The 27,368-nt window shown below is 44.2% G+C and overlaps 1 protein-coding gene across 1 annotated transcript in view; it reads right to left on the reverse strand.

Annotated features, from left to right (window-relative positions):
• Window positions 1-27,368, reverse strand: part of lrrk1 (leucine-rich repeat kinase 1) — a 387,270-nt gene that overhangs the window by 188,916 nt on the left and 170,986 nt on the right. The window contains 5 exon segments of the mRNA XM_034162532.1: window positions 5,702-5,871; window positions 21,045-21,345; window positions 25,110-25,249; window positions 26,199-26,368; window positions 26,460-26,631. Coding sequence (XP_034018423.1) covers window positions 5,702-5,871; window positions 21,045-21,345; window positions 25,110-25,249; window positions 26,199-26,368; window positions 26,460-26,631 — 953 coding nt within the window.

Below are 27,368 nucleotides of genomic sequence, written 5' to 3' on the forward strand. Positions count from 1 at the left end.
TATTCTGGCTCTAAATCTGAAAAAAATGAAAGATTTTTATAAAATTGTTCAGATCATTTTGTAAATACATATTTATTCATGTACTCTAACTGTTTTGGTGTTTGAAAGTCTTTGGATCACAAAAGGTGGGGTAACATATGAGAAATACGTATAGCAATGTAAATAAATGAAAGATAAAGTCACTCATTATTTCCAGCTCAATGTGTTCTGTCTTTCCTCTGGGCAGAAATGGCCATAAATATTTGTCCCCAGTGGCGGCTGGTGCTAAAGATTTTTAAGGGAGGAGGGGCACCTTTGGAGGAAACAAAATAAAAAGCACCTCACACTGGAGAGACAAAAGAACAAACTAAAGACAAATCAAATTCACAACAAAACCTACTTTATTGCTGCCCAACACTACTCAGAGACTATTTGAACAGAAATAGTGCTCTCTGTTCTTTGTGGACTGCAAATTTCTCGATGACGTCCTGATTAAAGTCCAACATCTCCGTCACAAGTTTCTTTTCCATTGACAGTATGTGCATTTAGTCTGTCCTGGTTCATGGTGTTTGTGAGAAAAGTTCTGATTGTTTTCAAGGTGGAGAAACACCTCTTAGCTTCTGCAGTGGTCATGGGTGTGGTAATGAGGATCTTTGGGAGTCTCTGACTCTCCCAGATTATTTCCTATGAACTGGAAAAAGCCCACAGCACCACAGCAGGCCTTGAACTCCTCCTTGCTGTAGATCAGACCGAGCTCTGTCTTCAGCTTGCTTCCTCTGAACATCGAGTCAGCCTCCAAGGTGCTGCTGAGGGCATCTCCAGGAAAAATGGTGTGGTACTGTGTGAACCCGTGTCCCTGCAGCAAAGCTGCACTGATGAGATGGTTTGTGAAGGAGCGTCATTCCGTTATGTGTCCTATTATGGTGTCGCAGACCTACAGAGAGAAGAAAAAAAATGAAAAGAGTAGAGCAGCTTTTAGTACTAAAACAACCAAAGTTTAACCTGCTTCCATAAAATAAAGCTTTACTTTGCCATATTAACAATTTTAAAAACATTTCTTGTGTCAACTGGACAGCGTCCTATTTTATATGTGATGTCTCATGGATCAAGATGGATCATGGATCTTATCTACAATTAAAATTGTGCTATAAACTCAAAGGTAAAACTACAACCCCAATTCCAATGAAGTTGGGACATTGTGTAAAATATAAATAAAAAACAGAATACAATGATTTGCAAATCCTCTTCAACCTATATTCAATTGAATACACCACAAAGACAAGATATTTAATGTTCAAACTGATAAACTTTATTGCTTTTGTGCAAATGTTTGCTCATTTTCAAATGGATGCCTGCAACACGTTTCAAAAACGTCCATAATGTAATCAGAAGATTCAGAGAATCTGGAGAACTTTCTACACACAAGCGGCAAAGCCGAAAACCAACATTGAATGCCCGTGACCTTCGATCCCTCAGGTGGCAATGCATTAAAAACTGCCATCATTGTGTCTTGCTCAGGAACACTTCAGAAAACCATTGTCAGTTAACACAGTTCGTCGTTACATCTACAAGTGCAAGTTAAAACTCTACCATGCAAAGCGAAAGCCATACATCAACAACATCCAGAAACACTGCCGCCTTCCCTGGGCCCGAGCTAAAAGTGAAACAGCGAAAGTGTGCTGTGGTCTGATGAGTCCACATTTCAAATTGTTTTTGGAAATCATGCACGACGTGTCCTCCGGACAAAAGAGGAAAAAGACCATCCAGATTGTTACCAGCGCAAAGTTCAAAAGCCAGCATCTGTGATGGTATGGGGGTGTGTTAGTGCCCATGGCATGTGCAACTTACACATCTGTGATGGCACCATCAATGCTGAAAGGTACATCCAGGTTTTGGAGCAACACATGCCGCCATCCAAGCAATGTCTTTTTCAGGGACGTCCCTGCTTATTTCAGCAAGACAATGCCAAGCCAAATTCTGCATGTGTTACAACAGCATGGCTTCATAGTAAAAGAGTGCGGGTACTAAACTGGCCTGCCTGCAGTCCAGAGCTATCACCCATTGAAAATGTGTGGCGCATTATGAAGCCCAAAATACGACAACGAGACCCCGGACTGTTGAACAACTGAAGTCGTATATCAAGCAAGAATGGGAAAGAATTCCACCTACAAAGCTTCAACAATTAGTGTCCTCAGTTCCCAAACGCTTACTGAGTGTTGTTAGAAGGAAAGGTGATGTAACACCGTGGTAAACATACCACTGTCCCAGCTTTTTTGAAATGTGTTGCAGGCATCCATTTTAAAATGAGCAAATATTTGCACAAAAACAATAAAGTTTATCAGTTTGAACATTAAATATCTTGTCATTGTGGTGTATTCAATTGAATATAAGTTGAAGAGGATCTGCAAATCATTGTATTCTGTTTTTATTTACATTTCACACAACGTCCCAGTTGTATGCAATCCATTTTTTTTGGATAGATTTACAGTAAAAAAAAAAAAAGGGACAAACAAAACAAAAACAAAGAAAAAACAAAACAATCTTTAAGCATGCACCACAAGAGGGCAGATGGCTCACACCAGCTGACCTATTCTCACAACAAAAATGGAGGCTGTCAACCTGAGAATACTGATTTCTTTCTTCAATACAATTTCACCTGTTCTGCGATCCTCTGAAGGTTCTTTGGACTCAGGACCTGATGTCTTTTTTGTTGAGGTGCACTGACACTGATTCACGCACTTGCACGACCTGTGCTGTGCAGGAGAGTAAACTTGTCTTTAACGGGTGCAGACTGAACATGAGAGGGGTGCCGACACGTGCAATTACGCAAAGAGAACTTTAATGTTCAAAAAATCCTTCACGCATAAATGTCGTGCCACGTGGGGCAATTTGCTCTGCAACACGACGTGCAGCTTTGTCAAGTGGAGTAAAGAAGAAGTGAACAGAGCAAGTGGTTGCGTCAGCGGATCACATCAGAGCGCAGCTCGTCTGAATGATTATAACAAGATGTTAAATCTGTCATGAACATACTTTAACAGCTGCAGACAAGAAGAAAAGAACACACAATTGTTTTACCAAGCCATGACAATGTAAACATGACAAATAATTACCTTTTCAGACAGCTCCAAATGCTTTCTCCAGGTCATACAGCGCATGTACGAACAGTGCTGCTGGAGCAGTGCTGCTGGAGCGGTCCTCTGTGATTCAGGAGGCGATTAGAGCCGTTTTCAACAGACAACTTGCAGAGAAATTGATTAATCCGCTACAAAATAATTATTCTCTATACGCAGTGTCCAGCACAGGGCACGTGGCATGCGGTGGAACAAAGCACCGCATCCAGCTGGGGTCACAGCAGGTGGGATCATCACAACAACGTGTCAGTGCAGATTTAGATGGGAAATGCTGCTCTCCAAACTCCAAACTGCTCAACCATCGAATGGAGAGAATTTCTGCAGACGACAAAATATTTACAAAAATAACAAAAAATAAACAGGATTAATAAGAAGGCAGAAAGTGAATCATAATAATAATAATAAGAAAATGTATAATAATAATAATAATAATAATAATAATAATGATAACCTGATAAGTTGGATGTCCTGTTGGATACAACCACTGACATAGACCGAGTCAAAGGTTTTCTGTTGTAATTTGGCACAGAGGTGGTCCACACGTGGCATGATGCCATGGTAAAGTTGCAGTAAGAACTTGAAGTCAGGATGCTCCAGTAGCATGGCGAAGGCTCCTGCTTCTCTGGTGGCACTGGGGTCAAAGTCGCATATTGTCTCAAAACAGCGAATGAGGTCCTCCCTGTGCTCAAACACTGTGTTGATGGCACAGCAGTGTAAGTTCCACCTAACACCTGCTGCGGTGACGACGTGTATATGATTGACAGCGCTAATTGTCCAGTCACATGAGGAAAAGAAACACTAAAACAATATAATCTGCTGTCAATAAAAAATGGAAGGGTCCAAGGTGCAGTTCTGTGCACCCTGAAGGCAAATTTGAGGCGGCCAATCAAAGAGAAGCATCAAGTCACATGATGGGCAAAATTTCAAGGCTTGCTGTTGACTCCTGCTAGGCCGGCGCCCCTCCATTAATAAATTATGAATTTAAGACATTGTAGTTATTAATCCACGCATTGTGAAACCCCTTTTATTAAATGATGACAGATGCTGACAGGCTATCATTTTATGGTAAAAGTAAATGCTTATTCCCATTTTTTTTATATAATGCAATGACAAATTTTGCTATGTTTATGTTGATTTTCCTCTGTCAAATTTCAAAGGGGTGGTGCCACCCTATTGGCAAACCACCAAAGTGAAAAGTTGGAACTTTCTGACAAACAAAATAGCCATTTGTTCCATTTGGGGGGGGGGGGGGGGGGGCTTGCTGATTCTAGAAAAAGAATTGCCCATCCACTTTTTTTAATGACAGTATGTTTTATCTGTATGACTAAATAGAAAGTAAAAAGTATTTTCCAGGTCTGTCCTGTTCTATCATGGCAGGACACCTCTACAAGTCGGGCCAGACCCTCACCAGCAGGCCGACCCTGGCCACAGCCCAAAGCCTTCACCCTAATCAAATAAACTGGACTTTGCCTGTGTAATGTGCTTGGCGCAGTCCAGACTGTATATTGTGAGTTCACACACACACACACACACACACACACACACACACACACACACACACACACACACACAAAAACGCTCCAGAAATCAAAACATTTATTAGACAAAAACCCACTCTTTTGGCCACCACAGTGGTTTGCCATGAATATGTGTCCTGGTCATGGTGTGTTTTTTAAAATCTCTGATTCAATTATGACATTCGTCTATGAAGCAAATATGTCTGGCTGCATCACGGGAACACCGTATTGGGGTGTTGTCTCAGGTGGGTCCACCCCCTTAAGTCCTGAATGATGAGTGTAATGGTTCAAAGAGATTATTGGAAATGTCTTCATCGGCACGCTTTGACTGGGCCCATGCTTTTCTCTACAGGCTGCAAGCTGCTGCAATAATGAACAACCTTTTTCATACAGTGTCATCTAATACATAATGCTGACTGACCGTGTGTGTGTGTGTGTGTGTGTGCGCGCGCATGTGTAACTATGCACAGCCACAGTAATTAAGCAATCAACACCAAACTTGTTATGGTGACTGAGGGGACCAAGAGGGAGGTCACCGGGGCCCTTAGGTTGAAAGCACACGTGTGACAAAACACACACACACACACACAGTCAGCCTTATATATTAAATCATGACCCGTTCACAGTTCACATGGTACTCAGGTCAGGCAGCAAGCATCACACTTTACTTACTATGTAGTAGTAGCGGCTGGCTAGGGTGCACATTAATTACAATCCGAACGGTCCAACGCGCACTGCGTGTGAATTGAGTGCATTTTTTCAATCAAAATGTACCTGCTGTGTACAGCATGCCAGAGCATTGCAGTGATATGACATGCTGTCACCTTTTATTATCATTCTCTTGAGTCTCATGAATGTCACAAATTGCTCTATAAAAATTAATGACAACAACATACACACAACGCAATGCAACTCACAACACCTTAACTAAAATGACATGAAATATACGAAATAGCTAAAATTCTTTTCTATTACCCGTCTGTAGAACGAGTAACTCAGCTAGTCGTACATAATGTAACAGGAATATAAAGCACTGGTGAGTGAGACGTTGTCTTGATGTTTGCAGAGGTCTACCTGTGTCACTGCTGGCGGTTCGCTGTTGACACTTCTTGAAGTGGAAGCGTTTGATGGCCACCACCTGGCCGCGGTATTGTGCTCGGTAGATGACTGTCCCGCTACCACCTTGGCCCAGGACGTCACTGTCCTCCTCTGAGTACTTCAACTGGGACGTTTCCAAAAACAATCTGATACACACACAACACAGACATTTAGTTACTCACTGTCTCCGCCCAAAGACAAGTGGACTTATGACTTTACTCACTATTCATGTGGTACACAAACAGTGCACTCTCCATTCTTCTAATGGGATCATAATGGCCACCGCCATAACCTCCACTTAGCTTTTATCCCCATCACATCTTTGTGACATCAGAATCTATTCATCATGATAACATATTGTCCCAAACCTGTAGTTTAGTAACATTCAGAGTCTTTAGACTGAGAATTTTTGACACGCTCGGACCTGACGAAGATGAACTCTGTTCAGATCTTGACAGCCACGCTTTTAAGTACTTCAGATGTTTTCCTTCAAAGCAAAAGTTTCAGATTCCTTTGGTGAATATTGATGAAATAAAGTGTGCCAATGTCACATTTATTTGTGTCCTTTCTGAGTGGTTTAAAGTTGTTAATGAAGGAACTTCATTGGGGTTTTTTTGTGGTAATTTTTCCTTTGTGAACCACCACCACCACAGTGGAGCTGAAATGAAACCATACAGATGTTCTCGTAATGTTGACTTCCAGTATTAATTTAAAAGGTTTAATATAAATATCAGTAACAATTTAGGAATTACAGACATTTTTAATACACAGTCTCAAGATTCAGAGCCCATAAAGAATTGGACAAACTAATCATGACTATTTTTTACTGAAAGTTCTCATTTTTACCGCCAGTTTTATTGAAACAAGTCAGGAGATGGATAAATGAACATTTTCTGGGACTTCATTGGCACCAGTGATTAAGAAACACAAACATTATGGTACTGTATGGAAAATCTGTCTGAAGAGCGCAGATCCTCACAACTGTGTCACCTTGCAAGACGATTATTGTTGGGAGGAAGCCACCAAGTCACCCACTCTGAAGGAGTTACAGGCTTCTGTGGCTGTGACTGGAGAATGTGGGGCAGTGTGCAACATTGACAGCATGCAACATTAGTCACTACTATCACTACTTGCCGTGAAGTCTCAGGAAAATACCAAATTGAGTAGTGGTTGCTGCACCTGTACACCAACAGGACCCTTATTCTGAAAATAAGGCAACATCATTTCCAAATCCAATTTTTTATTATTTTCTGTCAATTCAATTTATTTGTATTGTGCCAAATTACAACATAAGTTTCTCCAAGGCACTGCACATGGGTCAGATCTAACCTCACCAACCCCCCATGAGAAAGCACATAGGCGACAGTGGTCAGGAAAAAAACTCCCTCTCTCAAGCAGACCAGACTCAGAGAGGCCACCCACTGCTTCTGTCCTTGAGAAAGTTAGCACCCCACCTCTGATGCTAAGGAACACCAAAAGGTCCAGAAGTCCAGCGGTAAGTGGTGTGATGCTTGACATAAACCATCTCCATTTGATCATGTATGAAGGTCCTGAAGAACGAGAGACTAGTCATAATCTGAAAGGTGGAGTTATGATGGTGAAATCTGTGGCTATGGTTTCACTGATGATGTGACAGAGTTTTACCATCTGCTCACATTCAGCCAAATGCTTCAAAAACCCAATCGCAATACAGGTTCACAATAAAGTACTATGTAAAAATAGACAAAATGGAATGTTCTGTCACGACTAATCAACTTGCAGTCTCCTGAACCGATTCTGAACCCAGCTGCATATTACCGACTGAAGGCAAAGTGCCTCAAAAACAAGCAGGAACTGAAGCAACATGCATAAAGATGATAGTTTGCAATTTATTGGCTTTCAAGACCAATATGCCATGGTGACCATCCAGAACTGGTCCCCTTCCAAATACCTGTAGACATGATACACGTATTTTACATCAGATCCCCAGACATGAATGGATTTAAAGATATTGCAAACTGACATTTATTACCCTGTGCACCAGGGAAGCGCTGAAGGGTGATGTTTTCAGTGGGGTGTGTGTGTCTGTGTTTGTGGACACAACTCAAAAAAGCAAGATGGATTTCCTTCAAACCTGGTGGGGATATTACATGGACAGATGGGGCCTAGACTTTGGAGTAGTTTGGCCAAAGGTTAAAGGTAAAGGAAAATATGGTCTGAAAAATGCCTTCTTTTTCAGTTTCTCAACAACAAAGATGCCAATATGGAAGATCTAAAGCACATATTGATCAGCAAAATATTTCTGATTGATTGATATGAAGTCAAAAACACCATCACAGACAGATGTGTATTTACTTGTACATTTATATTGTGGTGTGTAGAGCACACAGGGTGTGCACCAGCCCTCTGATGATTTTTATTACTTTCATACTGGTCAACATAAACTTTCAGTTTTCCCTGAATCCTATTGTAGCGTTTTGGTCATGTGGGGTGAAACGGAGAGGCTCCGCCCCTATAGACTGATGGTACTGCGGCTTACTTCCACCATCTGTCAACCGCTGCCTCCATCCTCTGTCCCTCCACCATCACCCCCTCCCAGTCCACATCACCTGCCCAAATTAGGCTCCATCACCCCCGTCAGCCCTCCGCCGCCCCCTCCATCAGTCCTCCCGTCAACGCAACCAACCAACCCACCCTCATCAGTCTGTCGTTAGCATGTGTGTAGCAAGCCTTTGAAGTGGTTCGTTGAGTACAAGGATTATTCAGAATGACGTTGGAAATTGGACAGAATTCCACCAGTGTTTAACAGTGACCAAGGAAAAAGTTTCTCCAAAGGCCAAACATCTGGATGTGATTCTGGAGGAAGAGAGGTGCATTCTGTTCCAGCCGACATTTGCTTTGAATTACATTTCAGCCGAGTCATCTGTTGGGCTGGGAGGAGCTGGTAGCGCTGACTCAAACTGTCAGATCAGATCAAATGAACCCATCACCACCTCTTCAATGGCGCTGTCACGCCGAACTAAAAACCAGCCTAAAGGTGCCCAGACACTTGCACAACTTTGATTTGCGCACTTGCAGGCACTTCGTCGTGACGATCCCACCCGCTGTGCTCCCAGCTGGATGCCGTGCTTTGTTCCACTGAACGCTGTATATAAAATAATTATTTCGTAGTGGATCAATCATTTTCTCTCAGAGTTGGCTGTTGAAAACACCTCTAATCGCTTCCGGAATCACAGAGGACCATTTCATCTGCCATTTGTTTTCCTCTCTCTCTCGCATACACTTAATGAGGTGGAGAATGCATTGGAACCGTCTAAAAGGTAATTATTTGATATGTTTCTATTGTAATAGCTTGGTAAAACAGTTGCATGTCCATTCCTTCTTACGAGCAGCTAGAAAATTATGTTTATGATAGATTTAACATCTAATCATAATCATTCATACACGCTGCCCTGTGTTGCAGGGAGCTGACGCAATCACTTGCACTCACATGCTGTGTTTTTAATTGTTTGCTCAATGTTCACATGAAGTTCACATAATTAATGTGTAATGGAGATTTTGAACATTTCAAAATATTTCTTTGCACACTTGCACGAAGCCGCGTACAGTTTACAACGGTTTACAACGGGTTTGAGAAGAGTTTACTCTCCTGCACAGCAGAGTGCATGCAAGTGCGCAGATAGAAGTTGTGCAAGTGTCAGGGCACCTTAAGAAATATTTATTGTCTACATATTATACTTCTCTCTCTTCACCACAACGGCCCAATACAGCGACCGCATGAGTCCCCACCAAATGTTGTCCTTTATTTAAGGTGCACTGACACAAGCATGCCTGTGACTCACGCAATAGCACAAACATCGTTGTGACGATCCCACCCTCTGTGTTCCCACCTGGATGCCGTTCTTTGTTCTACTGGCTGCCACGCATTCTGAGCTGGATGCTGCATATATAAAATAATTATTTTGTGGGGGATTAATCTTTTTTTTTTTTTTTTTTTTTGCAAATTGGTTGTTGAAAGTAGCTCTAATCGCATCCTGAATCACAGAGGAGGCTGCAGCCGGAGCCGATCACGCTCACGCATGCACCTAACTGCCTGCAGAAAGCATTTTGAGCCGTCTAAAAGGTAATTATTTGTCATGTCTATATTATCATGGCTTGATAAAACAGTTGTGTGTTCTTTCTTTTCTTTCTTTGTGCAGCTGTTAAAGTATGTTTATAACAGATTTAACTTGTTATAATCCTCCAGATGAGCTACGTGCTGATGCAATCCGCTTACGTCACCACTCGCTCTGTTCACTTTTTCTTTATTTCACTTGAGCTGCACGTAGTATTGGAGATTAGATCGCGCCACATAGCACGACATTTGTGCGTGAAAGATTTTTTGAACATTTCAAAATTCTCGCAATAGTGCGCAATAGTAAATACGGACGCCCCTCTCGCATCCTGTTTGCACCCGTTAAAGACGAGTTTACTCTCCAGCACGACACAGGTCGTGCTAGTGTGTGAATCAAAGGCATGCTCGTGTCAGTGCACCTTTTGTTGTGTACTTGATGGCTTCTTTGGAATGTGACCACTTCCAGAACACAAAGACATTTTACAGCACAGTGGGAAGAGGCTCCATTTTTGAGGTCATAGTACTCTGCGATCACAGATCTAAGGGGCTGGAATCTGTTTCTTTTGCAAGTTGGCAGATCTCAGCCCAAGAACAGGAAGGAGGAACTGTGACACCTGGATTGGTTCAGACAAAAACCACTGCTCTTTCGGTGTTGAAAGGATCCAGATGAGGTGTTTTGGCATCTCATCAAGATGCCCCTGGATTCTTCCCTCACAAAGCTTTCTGGAGAGGACAACCTGGGACAGATCCAAAACAAATTAAAGAGATGATATATCCCATGTGGCCAGGGACTACTTTGCGATCCTCCGGGGATCTACCTTAATTATCCATCTGTCACTACAAGTACACCATGGCGAAGCAGGGGAAAATGGATGGACTACATTTCATAACAGCTGTGCTGTCCTCAGCTAAGTCACCAAAAACAAGCAGCACCCCGGGGCCCCAAGGTGAGCCACAGAGGTCACTTGCTGTGCCATAATAAATGGAGGTGGAGCATGGGTGGCTCCACTGTGTGAGGAAAGCCTGAACATGAGCCAGGGCTACAGGCTAGCCTCAGTTTGGGTGTTTATTGAATCATATTTTTGTGGACTGTATGGTGGTTCTCATAATGCTTTACTTTAGTGTGGACATTAAAAGTTATGAGCCACTAATTTTCTCACTAATCTAAATGGACCTAATGGATCAGGCTACTGATCGCTGCTAAAAGTGGTGGACACAAATGGCTGGACACAATTGCACGACTTGAAAACACAATCTGTGGAGTAAAACAGTTTAAGGAAGGACTTAGCTGGGGAGAATCAATCTGGTGCATCAATCTGGTGAGACAAGTGCAACCAGTGGAACTCATATATACACAGGTGATGAGCTACAGATTAGGAACAGGTGTGTGGAAAGCACCAGAACAAGGGTGTGACCAAACAGAGTGACACGCCCACCATCAAGCACCAAGAGACAGATAAGAGATAGGGACAGAGAAAGCCCAAGCAGGAAAGAGACCAGCAAAAGAATAATCAAATCAAATCAATTTTATTTATATAGCGCCAAATCACAACAAGCAGTCGCCCCAAGGCGCTTTATATTGTAAGGCAAGGCCATACAATAATTTCCGAAAAACCCCAACGGTCAAAACGACCCCCTGTGAGCAAGCACTTGGCGACAGTGGGAAGGAAAAACTCCCTTTTAACAGGAAGAAACCTCCAGCAGAACCAGGCTCAGGGAGGGGCAGTCTTCTGCTGGGACTGGTTGGGGCTGAGGGAGAGAACAAGGAAAAAGCCATGCTGTGGAGGGGAGCAGAGATCAATCACTAATGATTAAATGCAGAGTGGTGCATACAGAGCAAAAAGAGAAAGAAACACTCAGTGCATCATGGGAACCCCCCAGCAGTCTAAGTCTATAGCAGCATAACTAAGGGATGGTTCAGGGTCACCTGATCCAGCCCTAACTATAAGCTTTAGCAAAAAGGAAAGTTTTAAGCCTAATCTTAAAAGTAGAGAGGGTGTCTGTCTCCCTGATCTGAATTGGGAGCTGGTTCCAGAGGAGAGGAGCCTGAAAGCTGAAGGCTCTGCCTCCCATTCTACTCTTACAAACCCTAGGAACTACAAGTAAGCCTGCAGTCTGAGAGCGAAGCGCTCTATTGGGGTGATATGGTACTATGAGGTCCCTAAGATAAGATGGGACCTGATTATTCAAAACCTTATAAGTAAGAAGAAGAATTTTAAATTCTATTCTAGAATTAACAGGAAGCCAATGAAGAGAGGCCAATATGGGTGAGATATGCTCTCTCCTTCTAGTCCCTGTCAGTACTCTAGCTGCAGCACTTTGAATTAACTGAAGGCTTTTCAGGGAACTTTTAGGACAACCTGATAATAATGAATTACAATAGTCCAGCCTAGAGGAAATAAATGCATGAATTAGTTTTTCAGCATCACTCTGAGACAAGACCTTTCTAATTTTAGAGATATTGCGCAAATGCAATAATAAACACCCACAGAAAACAGCCACATAAAGTAACTAAAAACAAACACAAGCACATACCAAATCCTGAGAAAACATGCCCCCAGTGTTCACAATCACTGACCTAAATATGCCCCCAGTGTTCACAATCGCTGACCTAAATATGCCCCCAGTGTTCACAATCACTGACCTAAATATGTCCCCAGTGTTCACAATCATTACCCTAAATGTGTTGGGAAAGTGTAGTGACACGGACCCACAACAGGGGGCGTAAATGAACGGATGATGAAAGAGTCGAATATGAACACTTTACTGTTGTGAAAGGGCACAACCAAAACACAGAGGAATACAGAATTTATCAAAACAGTCAATCCACAAAGGCGACGTGTGGGCAGGCTCGAGGATAGAAGACGTCTGTCCTGAGAAGAACCGGAACCACACGATTTCCTCCGCCACCAAACCTGGAGAATACTGGAGCCGCCAAGTCCCGAGTCCCCAGGTGGCCACCGTCTCCGAATGTTGGATCTGGTACTGCTGGCGAGGAGCAAAAACAGTAAGACGTGGGTGCGTGCACACCCAGTAATAACAATGGTGGAGATTCCACCTCCACCTCTAACACACACTCGTGCAGCTCCTGTCTAACCACTTATCTGGTTGGGGTGTGAAGCGAAGCCGTCGCTGAATACACCAAACGCCAATCTCACAGATAAGGCACACCACAGGAAAGCGGCTGCAAAAAGAGTTCAGACTAAGACACAGTTTAGATTACGGCAGAGAATATTACCTTCACTGGTAGATGATATCTCGGCAACGAGGTGGAGATGACGTCCGGCTTTTATGGAGTGGAATGATGTAGTGAAGATGGATGACAGCTGGCATGAGATAATGAGTGACAGCTGTCACCCCCGGCTGTGTCCGTGGCAGCAGCACCCTCTCGTGCCTGAAGCCCGCACTTCAGGCAGGGCGCCCTCTGGTGGTGGGCCAGCAGTACCTCCTCTTCTGGCGGCCCACACAACAGGGCACCTCCTGGCGCCCGACCAAGCTTGTCCGGGTGACGGCGGTAGAAATCGGCCAGGAGGGCCGGGTCCAGGATGAAGCTCCTCTTTACCCAGGAGCGTTCCTCGGGTCCATACCCCTCCCAGTCCACCAAATACTGGAACCCCCGGCCCATTCAACGGACGTCCAGGAGCCGGCGCACTGTCCAAGCCGGCTCCCCGTCGATGATCCGGGCAGGAGGCGGCGCCGGACCGGGAGCACAGAGGGGTGAGGTGAGGTGCGGTTTAATCCGGGAGACATGAAAAACAGGGTGGATCCGCAGTGAAGCCGGGAGCTGGAGCTTCACTGCAGCAGGACTGAGGATTTTGACGATCTTGAACAGTCCAATGAACCTATCCATCAGTTTGGGGGAGTCCACCTGCAAGGGAATGTCCTTGGTTGATAACCACACCTCCTGCCCGGGCTGGTATGCAGGGGCCGGGGACCGCCGGCGGTCTGCATGGGTCTTAGCCCTCGTCCGGGCCTTCAACAAGGCAGAACGGGCGGTGCGCCACACCCGACGGCACCTCCGCAGGTGGGCCTGGACCGAGGGCACACCGACCTCTCCCTCCACCACGGGAAACAATGGGGGCTGGTACCCCAGACACACCTCAAACGGGGAGAGGCCGGTGGCAGAAGACACCTGGCTGTTATGAGCATACTCAATCCAGGCCAGATGGTCACTCTAGGCCGTCGGGTGCGCGGATGTCACACAGCGGAGGGTCTGTTCCAACTCTTGGTTGGCCCGTTCTGCCTGTCCATTCGTCTGTGGGTGGTACCCGGACGAGAGGCTCACGGTGGCCCCCAGTTCTCTGCAGAAACTCCTCCAGACCTGAGAGGAAAACTGGGGACCACGATCCGAGACTACGTCAGTTGGTATCCCATGCAGACGGACGACGTGGCGGACCAGGAGGTCTGCGGTCTCCTGGGCCGTTGGGAGCTTCGGGAGAGCCACGAAGTGGGCCACCTTGGAGAACCGGTCCACTATCGGTCAACCTGCGAGAAAAATAGGCACACGGGTGAAGAACCTTATCGGTCTCTCCGCTCTGGGATAGCACGGCTCCTATCCCTGAATCAGAGACGTCCACTTCAACCACAAACTGGCGGCCAGGGTCAGGCTGCACCAGAACTGGTGCAGTCGAGAACCGTCGTTTCAACTCCTTGAACGCGGCTTCGCACCGATCCGACCAGGTGAAGGGGACTTTTGGAGAGGTCAGGGCTGTCAGGGGGCTAGCTACCTGACTATAGCCCTTAATGAACCTCCTGTAGAAATTTGCAAAGCCGAGGAACTGTTGCAGCTTCCTACGGCTTGTTGGTTGGGGCCAATCTCTCACCGCCGCAACCTTGGCCGGATCAGGAGCAATGGAGTTGGAGGAGATGATAAACCCCAGGAAGGACAAAGAGGTGCGGTGGAACTCACACTTCTCGCCCTTCACAAACAGCCGGTTCTCCAACAACCGCTGCAGGACCTGACGTACATGCTGGACATGAGTCTCAGGGTCCGGAGAAAAGATGAGTATATCGTCCAGATATACGAAGACGAATCGGTGCAGGAAGTCCCGCAAGACGTCATTAACCAAAGCTTGGAACATCGCGGGGGCATTAGTGAGGCCGAACGGCATGACCAGGTATTCAAAATGACCTAACGGGGTGTTAAATGCCGTCTTCCACTCATCTCCCTTCCGGACCCAAACCAGGTGGTACGCATTCCTAAGATCCAACTTGGTGAAGATTTTGGCTCCATGCAGGGGCGTGAACACTGAATCTAACAGGGGCAACGGGTATCGATTGCGAACCGTAATCTCATTCAGCCCCCTGTAATCATGCATGGACGGAGTCCGCCGACCTTTTTGCCAACAAAAAAGAAACCCGCATCCATCGGGGAGGTGGAATTCCGGATCAGCCCGGCAGCTAATGAGTCCCGGATGTAGGTCTCCATTGATTCGCGCTCAGGTCGTGAAAGGTTGTACAGCCTGCTGGACGGGAACTCAACGCCTGGAATCAAATCAATGGCACAATCGTACGGACGGTGCGGGGGAAGGGTGAGTGCCAGATCCTTGCTGAAGACGTCAGCAAGATCGTGGTACTCAATCGGCACCGCCGTCAGATTGGGAGGGACTTTGACCTCCTCCTTAGCATGTAAACCGGGAGGAACCGAGGATCCTAAACACACCCGATGGCAGGTTTCGCTCCACTGAACCACCACCCCAGACGGCCAATCAATCCGGGGATTGTGTTTCAACATCCACGGGAAGCCCAAAATCACGCGGGAGGTAGAAGGAGTCACAAAAAACTCGATCTCCTCCCGATGATTTCCAGACACCACCAGAGTTACAGGTTGTGTCTTGTGCGTGATTAAAGAGAGAAGGGTGCCATCTAGTGCCCGCACCTGCAATGGCAAAGGGAGCGCCACCAGAGGGAGCCCTACCTCCCTTGCCCATCTGCTGTCCAGCAGATTCCCTTCTGACCCCGTGTCCACCAGTGCTGGGGCTTGAAGGGTTAAATCCCCGCTCAGGATTGTAACTGGGAGTCGTGTGGAAATATGTGTATGTCCCACGTGAATGTCTTGGCCCACCCTAAGCCCAGTTTCTAAGGGCGGGCGTTGGTGTTTAACCGATTGGGGCAGTCTCTTAACTGATGCTCACTCGAGCCGCAGACAAAGCACTCCCCGCGGGCCAGCCTCCTCTGTGTATTAGGTGGTCTAAATGTAGCCCTGCTCGTGTCCATAGCTTCGTCAGCAGGGGGAGCTGTAGCAACACGGAGCATTGAGGCTGTGGAGCGTGGGGAGGGCGGAACGTTTTCGGACCCGGAAGGGAGAGGGACGGCGCGTGCCCGGCCACGTCCGTCTCGCTCCCGACGGCGTTCCTCCAACCGATTGTCTAACCGTATAACAAGATCAACAAGCCCATCTAAATCCCGCGGTTCTTCCTTGGCTACCAGGTGCTCCTTCAGGACCGACGACAGTCCGTTTATGAAGGCAGCGTGGAGCGCAACGTTATTCCAGCCGGACCTTGCAGCCGCGATGCAGAAGTCGACTGCATATTCGGCTGCGCTCTGGCGCCCGTGTCTCATTGACAGCAGCACGTTTGAAGCGGTCTCTCCTCTGTTAGGGTGATCAAAAACGTTTTGAACTCCCTCACAAACCCAGTATAAGTGGTAAGGAGCCGTGAATTTTGCTCCCAAAGCGCCGTAGCCCAAGCGCGTGCCTCACCACGAAGCAAGTTAATTACATAAGCCACCTTACTGGCGTCAGACGCGTACATTACGGGACGTTGTGCAAAGACGAGCGAACACTGCATAAGAAAGTCCGCGCACGTCTCCACACAACCTCCGTACGGCTCTGGGGCACTTATGTATGAGTCAGGGGATGGTGGGGGGGGGGGGGTCGTTGAACGACCAGTGGAAGTCTATATTCTGTACCGGGTCAGCAGGAGGAGGAGCTGCAGCAGCGTCCTGAGCGCACGCTTCCACCTGCGCGGTGAGAGCCTCCATCCTGCGATTAAGGATGACGTTTTGCTCGGTCATCAGAGCCAACCGAGCAGTAAAGGCGGTGAGGATTTGCTGCAACTCACCAATCACGCCTCCTGCAGACGCCTGTGCACCCTGCTCTTCCATTGGTTGTCCAACAGATGGTTGCCGCCCCTCGGGATCCATGACGCTGGCCGAGATATCCTGTTGGGAAAGTGTAGTGACACGGACCCACAACAGGGGGCGTAAATGTACGGACAATGAAAGAGTCGAATATGAACACTTTACTGTTGTGAAAGGGCACAACCAAAACACAGAGGAATACAGAATTTATCAAAACAGTCAATCCACAAAGGTGACGTGTGGGCAGGCTCGAGGATAGAAGACGTCTGTCCTGAGAAGAACCGGAACCACACGATTTCCTCCGCCACCGAACCTGGAGAATACTGGAGCCGCCAAGTCCCGAGTCCCCAGGTGGCCACTGTCTCCGAATGTCGGATCTGGTACTGCTGGCGAGGAGCAAAAACAGTAAGACGTGGGTGCGTGCACACCCAGTAACAACAATGGTGGAGATTCCACCTCCACCTCTAACACACACTCGTGCAGCTCCTGTCTAACCACTTATCTGGTTGGAGTGTGAAGCGAAGCCGTCGCTGAATACACCAAGCGCCAATCTCACAGATAAGGCACACCACAGGAAAGCGGCTGCAAAAAGAGTTCAGACTAAGACACAGTTTAGATTACGGCAGAGAATATTACCTTCACTGGTAGATGATATCTCGGCAACGAGGTGGAGATGACGTCCGGCTTTTATGGAGTGGAATGATGTAGTGAAGATGGATGACAGCTGGCATGAGATGAGTGACAGCTGTCACCCCCCGGCTGTGTCCGTGGCGGCAGCGCCCTCTCGTGCCTGAAGCCCGCACTTCAGGCAGGGCGCCCTCTGGTGGTGGGCCAGCAGTACCTCCTCTTCTGGCGGCCCACACAACAAAATGTGTCCCCAGTGTTCACAATCATTGCCCTAAATGTGTCCCCAGTGTTCACAATCGCTGACCTAAATATGTCCCTAGTGTTCACAATCATTGCCCTAAATGTGTCCTCAGTGTTCCCAATCATTGCCCTAAATGTGTCCCCAGTGTTCCCAATCACTAACCTAAATATGCCCCCAGTGTTCACAATCGTTGACCTAAATATGCCCCCAGTGTTCACAATCGCTGACCTAAATATGTCCCCAGTGTTCACAATCACTGACCTAAATGTGTCCCCAGTGTTAACAATCACTGTGATTCCATAATTTTTTCCTCAGAATTGAGTGATTCCATATTTTTTTCCTCTGCTTGGTCTAAAAAAGTAACCGTTACTGACTGCCGCAATCTTTTTTTTCTTGATTTCGTATAGTGTTTCTTAAAGCCAGAAAGTTGCCATTTGAAATGACTTTAGTTTTGTGTCATGTCTGTGATCTGCTTTTTTTCTACAAAATTAAACAACTGAATGAACATCCTCCGAGGCCGGTGATTCCATAATTTTTGCCAGGGGTTGTATACTGGTGTAATGAAACATACATAGCTAAATGGAAGAAGATAGAGTGCAAGTTGTCAACTCAACTCCCCATCCAAGTGGTAATAGCGGATAAGTCAGTCGGAAAAGTTGGGGAATCCTTGGATGACACACATGCTCCAAGATTGGAAGAAGGCGATTAATACTTGCAGGAAACATAGAATGTTGAGAATGTTCCGATGGTTTGCTTATGACTCAGATTTTTTTTCCCAATAGACACGACTGCAGCTTTAAATCATGGACACAGTGTATGGTCTCACAACATTCTTTTCACTTACTCAGAGAAACACTGTGTACAGCTTTGAGAGCTTGATGGACAAATATGGTCTGGGATTAAATAAATCCCATAGATTCCTGCAAAAATGTTCTTATATCAATCATGAATGTAACTTTGACTTTTTGGAGGTTGAATGAGAATTTTACCTCATTCTGAAAAATGCCTTCACCATGACCCCTTCTAAATCCATCTCAAAGCTGTACACAGCTCTTTCCAATAACAATAAAAACAATACTCTAATAAATATTAAAGGTAAATGGGAAAGTGAATCAGGGATCGAGGCTTCTGAAGAGGCATGGTCCTTCCAGTGGACAACATCCAGATCCATGGACTGGGGACAGCATTGCTGGAAGAATATCATTAGATATGTCAAGACAACATATCAAGAGAAGTATAAAGATGTGAACAGTTAAAGGCTTTCTGGAAGGGTATCCAAGCTGCATTAAGCACAGTCTTCAACACTCAAATACCCAGATGCTTTGATGTCCTGTATTTGGGTCATGCTCATTTTTTTGAAACAAAGGAGAGAGATAAAGTTGCTGCAAATACTCTTGGAGACGAGCAAGAAAACAATTACAAGAAGATGGTTAAGTCTGATCCAGCCTACCCTCGATGACTGGATTGGAATCAGACAATACTAAAGACAATATTAAAATCTTGCTGTGTGAACCAGGCCATAACTGAAGGAAGGGCAAATGGAAAATGTGCAGATATTCTTGATCAAAATCTGCTGCCATCTACCAGGATCGTGAAGATAAAACAAGAGTGGAAATTTCAGCAAGATGATGATCCCAAACACACAGCCAAGGAAACTCTCACTTGGACTCAGAGAATGAAAATAAAGCTGATAAAATGGTCCAGCCAATCACCTGACTTCAATCCAATGGAAAATCTATGGAAAGAACTAAAGATGAGAGTTCATAGAAGAGGTTCACAGAACCTTCAAGATTTGAAGACTGTCTGTGTGGAAGAATGGACCAAAATCACACCTGAGCAACACATTTGACTAGTTTCTCCATACAGGAGGCGTCTTGAAGCGTCAATACCAACAAAGGCTTTTTGTATGAAGTATTAAATAAATTTCAATAAGCATGTTCAATAGTTTTTCCCACTGTCATTCCATTTTATGACACATAACTCAATGTCTGTACTTATTTGTTTCGATTTCTGTGTATGTGTGTATTACTTGGGGTGTTAAAAACATCTGGTGAAAATTTGATGTCAGTAGCACATTTAGACATGTATTTCTAAACGTGCCGGTGTGTGTAGTGAGAGCCTTGTATGGCAGCACCCTGACATCGGGGTGAATGTGAGGCATAATTGTAAAGCGCTTTGAGCGTCTGACGCAGATGGAAAAGCGCTATATAAATGCAATCCATTCAAATGCAGTCCATTTATTTACTGAGAAAAACGGTGAAGTGTTCAATACTTATTTTACCAGCTGTACATGATAACCAGCCACTGACAATGCTGCCATCCACCAGAGTCAAGGTTTTAATTTTACGCCTCAGACAGGACTTTGTGCAGCAGTTTCCTTATACTAAAAGTGGACGAGGAGCCGACCATCGCATGGTGTGATTACTGTATGACACAGACTCTTTCAAGAAAGGCGTTATGAACTATGTATCAAATTTACAGTGCATCTGGAAAGTTGTACTGTAAATTTCAACTGAATCAGCTGAATTTACCCCAGGTAGACTCCAATTAAGCTGTAAAAACATCTCAAGGATGATCAGTGGAGACAGGATGCACCTGAGCTCAATTTTGAGCTTCACGTCAAAGGCTGTGAATACATATGTACATGTAACTTCTTAGTTTTTCTCATTTTTAATAAATTAGCAAAAATCTTAAAAAAACAAAACAAAAACAAAAACATTTTCACATTATCATTATGGGGTATTGTGTGTAAAGTTTTCAGGGAAAAAAAATCCTCCATTTTGGAATAAAGCTGTAACAACAAAATCTGAAAAAGTGAAGCATTGCAAATACTTTCTGGATGCACTGTAGGTGAGAAGTATGACATTGTCCCCAAACAAAGCATTAGTCTCCTTGCACGGGGACAGCTGCAATGTTGATCTGTGCTAAGAAAACCAAGTACAACACATTTGACTGTTGCATAAACATTTAGAGTTGCTGCTCCAATGGCCTGTGGTGCTTCACAGAGATTCCCCCCCCCCCCCCCCCGTTTCTGAACCATTCATGGATTGTTAGTTGGAGACTCTTGAGCACATGGCAAAATCAGCTGAATCTCATGACAGACCCAAGCCCGTGAAGAGCTGCTGACACACACAAACTACAAAAAAATTCAATAATATTCAGACAGCAGTTGTCCACCTCACCCCTGAGACACTCCAACACCATCTGTTTTGTCCCACAGCGCTGGTGTGCCCCAGGTCCAGAATGGAGAACTGTTCTAGTTAGAGCTGACAGTTTACCTTGAGGGGAAGTCTGTCATGAAGAGTTCAGGGACTAGTTCATGCAGTGGGACGGGCTGGTCAGGGTGCTGTGGGCAGAGGATGTCTTCATTTTCCACAGCAGTCAGCACACAGTCCATCATGTTGAAGTAATGCACTTGTCCTCTGTCGTGTCCACCCTCTTCTCCATCAGGTCTACCCTCTTCTACATCCTGGCCAGCCAGGAACTTGGCCTGTCCTTGGTGTTGCAGCGAGGCACACAGGGGACAGGGGGCATACTGCTCTATGAGGAAACTGCCATCACTCTCATTGGCTGTCAAAACTACAGGACAAAACAAGATACATTGTTAGACAGACTTTAGTGTTCCTGTGCTTGGAATGTTGAGATCACTCTCATCATACAGACACTCTATGCTCAGCCCTTTGTCGTTTTCTCTTTTAAAGCACCTCTTTGCCAGATCACCTACAGTCATTAAATAAATTGTTATGCTGATGATATGTAGCTTTCTATGCCAACTGAAAGTGGACGCCATCTACTGCCATCCAGTAGATGGCAGTGTGAATACCAATTGCCACACATTCACTAAAAGTGCTGAATCACTTAAACAGAATTTTCAATTTTCAAATTGCCTTTTTTACAAATAAAAAAAATACATATTTGCAAGTACATATTTATTTTTAACACATGTAACAGTAACTTGTGTGTTGGTTTTTATATATACCGACCAACCACTGATGATGTGTCTGTAAACGCTAAAACCTTAAAAATTAGTGCATTACTTTAAAACTAAAACATATAGCTAATATTTTTACTTTGTAAAAGACAGAGGTGATGTTAATTTCAATAACTTGTCCAGAATTAGTTTGTTTAAAATTTTTAACCATAAGTCAAAACTGTCTTGCTGTGCATGACTCCTGTGATCTGCAAGTCTGTATGGCTGTGAAAATAAATCATCTTTTTTGCTCCCCTTCGTTTCTCTCTGGTCAACAGGTCTCTTTTGCTGAGAGAAGGCTGATCTGAGACAGAAGCGCTGGGTCATTGTTGTGTCAGTAGCTGCCAGTATACTGGAGTCAATGCTAAAAGTTATTGGTTTAGCTTTATAAAATTTTACTTTTCAGTTAGCAGATTAACGGTTATCAAAGCTAACCTTTTGGTTAGCTGTGCCCACCACGGCTTATTATTAAGTACATTATTGTAAATGTTTTTTTCATCACTTACTCACTGCAGAGATTTTAACTATTGTTTCTATAGACTGTAGAAATTGTCACTGTAAAGTAATGTTTTCTGGCCTGCTGCATGCTACAAGCACCAAGTCAAGTTATTCAAAATACTGCCACTGGATTTCAAAATGATTCATTCATTTCATTCCTTATTGGTTTATTTGACAGGGACAGTGCATATTAATGAAACTACAATTGTATATATATATGCACACACACACACACACACACACACACACACACACACACACACACACACACACACACACACTGTATATAGGGCACACAATTTAACGTAAATACGCCGGATTTATAACAATGCTAGTTTCCATCTGTAGTCCCCAAACATAAAATATAAAACATAAAGCATTTAACAAACATAAAACACATTGATAATTTACAATATAATACAGTATCATATTTTAATGTAACCCAGAGCCATGTTCCGGTCAAGATGGGGGTTAAGATGCTGTTGTCTCAATATAAAGTGCAGGCCTATGTGCAGGAACGTGCTGAGGTAGAATTCAGTTGTAGGTGTGTACAGGTACAGTCAGGTGCTAAATTAAAGTGCTTTGTCGTGATGGTAAAGTGCGAGATACAGCTGCAGTATCTCTTTAAAGTGCTGGTGTGCATAAGCTTACCTATGTATTGTTGTGTGCATGTATATGAAAGTATATTGTTTTCTGCATATCGTTGACTAGTAATGATTACAGGTTTGGTTATCTTTCAGCCATGTTTTAAACTGTGTCTTGATTAAAGCAAATGTGGGGCTGGACCTGATTGTCGTTGGGAGAGTATTCCATGTGCTACTGCCTCTAATAGAGAGTACATTTTGAGCAAAGGCAGTTTTCTAAATTTTATCTCACAATTACCCCTTGCGGAGGATCTGGTGTTAATTTCATTGTTACTTTGCCTTTTAATATAGTTCCACAGAGGAGGTGGGGCCAAATTGTGTAGGGACCTGTACACAACACAACACATTTTAAAGAGCATGAAATTCTCAAAACTTAAAAGTTCATATTTTTCTAAGATTGGACAGTGATGAGAAATATGTTTTTTTTTTGTCCAATATTTTTACGGCTTTTTCATACAATTGTTCGATTGGTTTCAGTACGGTTGTTCCTGTGAAGGACCATGTTGTGATGCAATACTGTATATGTGACAAGATCATGCAGTGTAAGTAAGATTTGGCCACATCTGTTGTAATGAACTGTCTTATCTGTTTGAAATTAGATAGATTGAACTTTACAGTGTTAGTTACCTTTTTGATGTGTTTTTTGAATGTAAGATTTGGGTCTAATATCACTCCAAGATATTTGAATTGGTTCACAAGATCCAATTCTTTCCCTTCCAAGAAAACATGGGATATGGCTAGCTTTTTTGGTCTTTTGGTGAACATCATTTTGGTAGTCAGCAGAAGACAATTTTTATGTAGCCATTTATGTATTTTACATAGTGCATTTGTGAGTTCTACAGATATTTTGTCACTCTTTCCCTGGGTAAAGATTACTGCGTCATCTGCATACATTTGCATATTTAGTTAAGAGCACATATCGGTAAGATCATTTATATACAGAGAGAACAATAGAGGGACTAATATTGAGCCTTGTGGAAGACCAGGGTGATGGTTTAGTGGTTAAGGCGTTGGGCTTGAGATAAGAAGATACTCGGTTCAAATCCCAGCCTGACTGGAAAATCACCCCCACCTTAGGCAAGCCCTTTAATCCCTTATTGCTCCCTGTGTGTAGTGAGCACCTTGTATGGCAGAACCCTCACATCGGGGTGAATGTGAGGCATTATTTGTAAAACGCTTTAAGTGTCTGATGCAGATGGAAAAGCGCTATATAAATGCAGTCCATTGATAACAGTATGACTGAAAATAAAATGTATATTCGAATAGCCAAACGACATGGGTGGAAAATGGCTTCGATCGCACAAAATCCGGGTAGAGCTGACATTTGCCGTTTGGTATGCTTATGTATTTTGGGTCAAGGATGAACGTTGTGAAAATGAAAAGTTAATAGGACTAATATTCTTGGAGAAATTAGTGATATTAGCTAACAACAGTGAACAATGGACATTGTGCTGCAGTGCACCATGGGAGTTTGGGGTTTTAAATGCTGTTATTGTGGTTTATGTCAGTTTAGCAGTGTTAGTGTTATTGATTTGTTGTGTTTTCATAGTTCAACTGATTTAGTCAGTTTAGTTAAGTGTTATGTTGCCATTACCATGAGTGAAAACTGTAGTGTGTTTAATGTCTTATGCCACCATCTCTGTATGTGGGTGTGCAAAAATAAAAGCACCTATTTGCAGCAGAAAGCAGAAAAAACAAAAATCTCTGCATGTGTGCGTATAACTTTGATCACAGACAAACTGGGGAGAGCTGAGATTTGCCATCTGTTATGCTTATGTATTTTGGGTCAAGGATGAACGCTGTCTAAACGGACCATTGATAGGGCTAAGATTTTTGGAGAAACTATTCGCTAACAACCCTGAACAACAGATGTTAATAATTACACTCTGGACTCACACACCTTTCCAGCTAGGGCCGGCAAATCATTTGGTAAAGTCAACAGTCAAGCACCCTGTTGGAAGATGTTTTAAAGCTGAAACTTATGCATTTTCTGTAGGCAAACTTCAAACTATCTCTGTAAAAAAAAAAAAAAAGTGGAACTGGAGCTGCATCTTGATTTGGTTCGTTTTACACTGGATGGCTTTTGTGACGTAAATGCAGATTACAGGAGAACGGGCGGCCTTGAACCAGGAATCCCTGTATCGTTTACATGTATATAATGTCAATAAAATGTCAAGGCACCACATTTTTGAAGCATCTTTTTCAAAGTGCTAGCTGGAAACAGAACGTACCAGGGAACCACTGTTCGATCAGAGAGTTGACGTGGTCTGTAATGAAAGCCATTGCGGAGAAATCTCTCACTTCCGACTGGCAGATGATCTTTATGCCGCTGCTCTTTTTGCTTTTCCAACTGACATCCGATGACTCCACGCTGCAGAAACACAAAGATCTGGGTGAGACCTTCAGACTCCGACATGAGCTGCCAACGCTGCGCTGCAGCTTATACAAACCTGCTCCCATGTTCATGCTTTACTTTTGTCTGTTTCTTAAGTTATTTTATCTGTTCTGTAATATATTCCTCATGTACCAATGCTCAGAATGTTTTCACAGAATATCAGGAAAATAAAAACAGATATTCTCCTTCAGGAACACAGCAGGGGTGGTGGCCAAGTGGTTAAAGCACTTGGTTTCAGTGCAGAAGGTTCCGGGTTCAAATCCCACCCCTGCCACATTTCTTCTCTAATGTGGAGTTGCATCAGGAAGGGGATCCAGCGTAAAACCTGTGCCAATTCAACATGCAGATCCACCTTGGATTTGCTGTGGCGACCCCGAGTGCAAACAAGGGAGCAGCCGAAGGGACTTACTATTCTCCTTCAGGAACACAAAAAGTAACTTAATATTAGATCTTAACATCAAGACTATACAAATAATGTATCTTGATGAGAGCAATGGTCAGAAAATGATTTGCATAAAATAAAACCTGGAACATTTACATAACAAGGACTCAGACGATATTCCATCTTCCACCTACGACACACCACTGAGCAAAGAGAGAGCCACTGAGGAGCTAAAGACACATCTTTATTTACTGAATCCGCTTCTATAGACAATGAAGAATGTCCCCACAAACACCGTGGCTGCTGCATTTAGCTTTTTAACATCATGGAAGCATTTTTACAAAAAGCTAACTAAGCCATGCAATAGAGCAAACCGTATGGCACAAAAATGCACACTATTATATGTTGTTGCACCAGTCACAGCTTCATGGTTGTACACAAAAATGGTGTATAAAAAAAAAAAAAAAAAAAAAAAGATCACACATCAGCACAGGTTTGACAAAAGGCATATAAGAGACAGAAGCACATCCTTCCACCACGGACCTGAGGTAGCCCCCATCAAACATGACCAGCAGCCCCTCTTTCCAGTAGATGGTTTGGCTCCGTCTGACCCTAAAGGTACTGCAGCGGTTCCTCTGTTGGTTTCCAGCAAAACTGTAGATCACAGAGTTCCTGCATCGTTGGTTCCTGCCATTCCTTTTCTGCTCAAATGACTGTGGATGTACAAAGTGTCATGAAAGAGTTTTGAAATGAACAAAATACTGCACACTATAAAAGCACAGCAGAGGAGAAAGGAACAAGTACCTGCAGGTCCATCTCTGTGAGGCTGATGAGCATCCTGGCAATAAAGCGCTCCCAAAATCCTGCAGGAACATAGCTCATCTTGAAAAGGCGCTGCAGAGTGTTGTTGGTCTGCTGGCGGAAGCTGTGGATGTCCACAGCTGGCTTTGGGGGCAGAAGGTGAGGCAGCAGATAGCTGCAACAAAAGTAAACATCACTTAGTCCTACTGAGCTACAGAAGGCCGAGGTCTGCACCAACTGGGGTGGAGGTGGGGGTGTAAACCATCACCAAAGCCAGACGTGACATATGTTACCAGTTACAATTTCAGGGATCTACAGGAAAACCTGACAGTTTGTGGAAATCTTTGAATAAAGAAATATGAATCGCAAAACTCAGAACATCCACCAAAAAGACTCCAGGGCCCCTCAATTATCAAACTATGGAGAGAAAAGGTTCGAACAGATTTACTGTTTAAGTAAAAAAAAATCCAGATTGATCAAACAGACTGTCATATGAACATCAGCAAGAAATAGCCACTGACTAATTCCAGAAAGTCTAAAGCGCATGTTTGTGCATGTTCAAGGTCATTTGATTCAGAAACATCCTCAGTCACCACCAGACTGATGGTCGCAAAACATCTGCTTGTTGCTTGTGTTCCTCACAGGAAAAATAGGAAGAGAGTAAAGAAAGGAAGCGTTTGTGAAACAGAGCAGGGAGATGAAAAACTTGAGTGGTAACACTAGGGGGCAATGACGAGTCCACAAGCTTTAACACGTTCACTGGAAGAACCAGCATCAAACTTTCCATTTAACAAAACAAGTAATCAATTATTTATTGTTACAATTGTCCCAGAATCCTCAGTGCATCTGTGACATCACTGCACTGCTATGAAGATGAAATGTCTACTCATGAAATTTGGCATCAGACCCCAG

The sequence above is a fragment of the Thalassophryne amazonica genome, chromosome 2, assembly GCF_902500255.1.
Source record: "Thalassophryne amazonica chromosome 2, fThaAma1.1, whole genome shotgun sequence".
In the NCBI taxonomy this organism is placed as follows: domain Eukaryota; kingdom Metazoa; phylum Chordata; class Actinopteri; order Batrachoidiformes; family Batrachoididae; genus Thalassophryne; species Thalassophryne amazonica.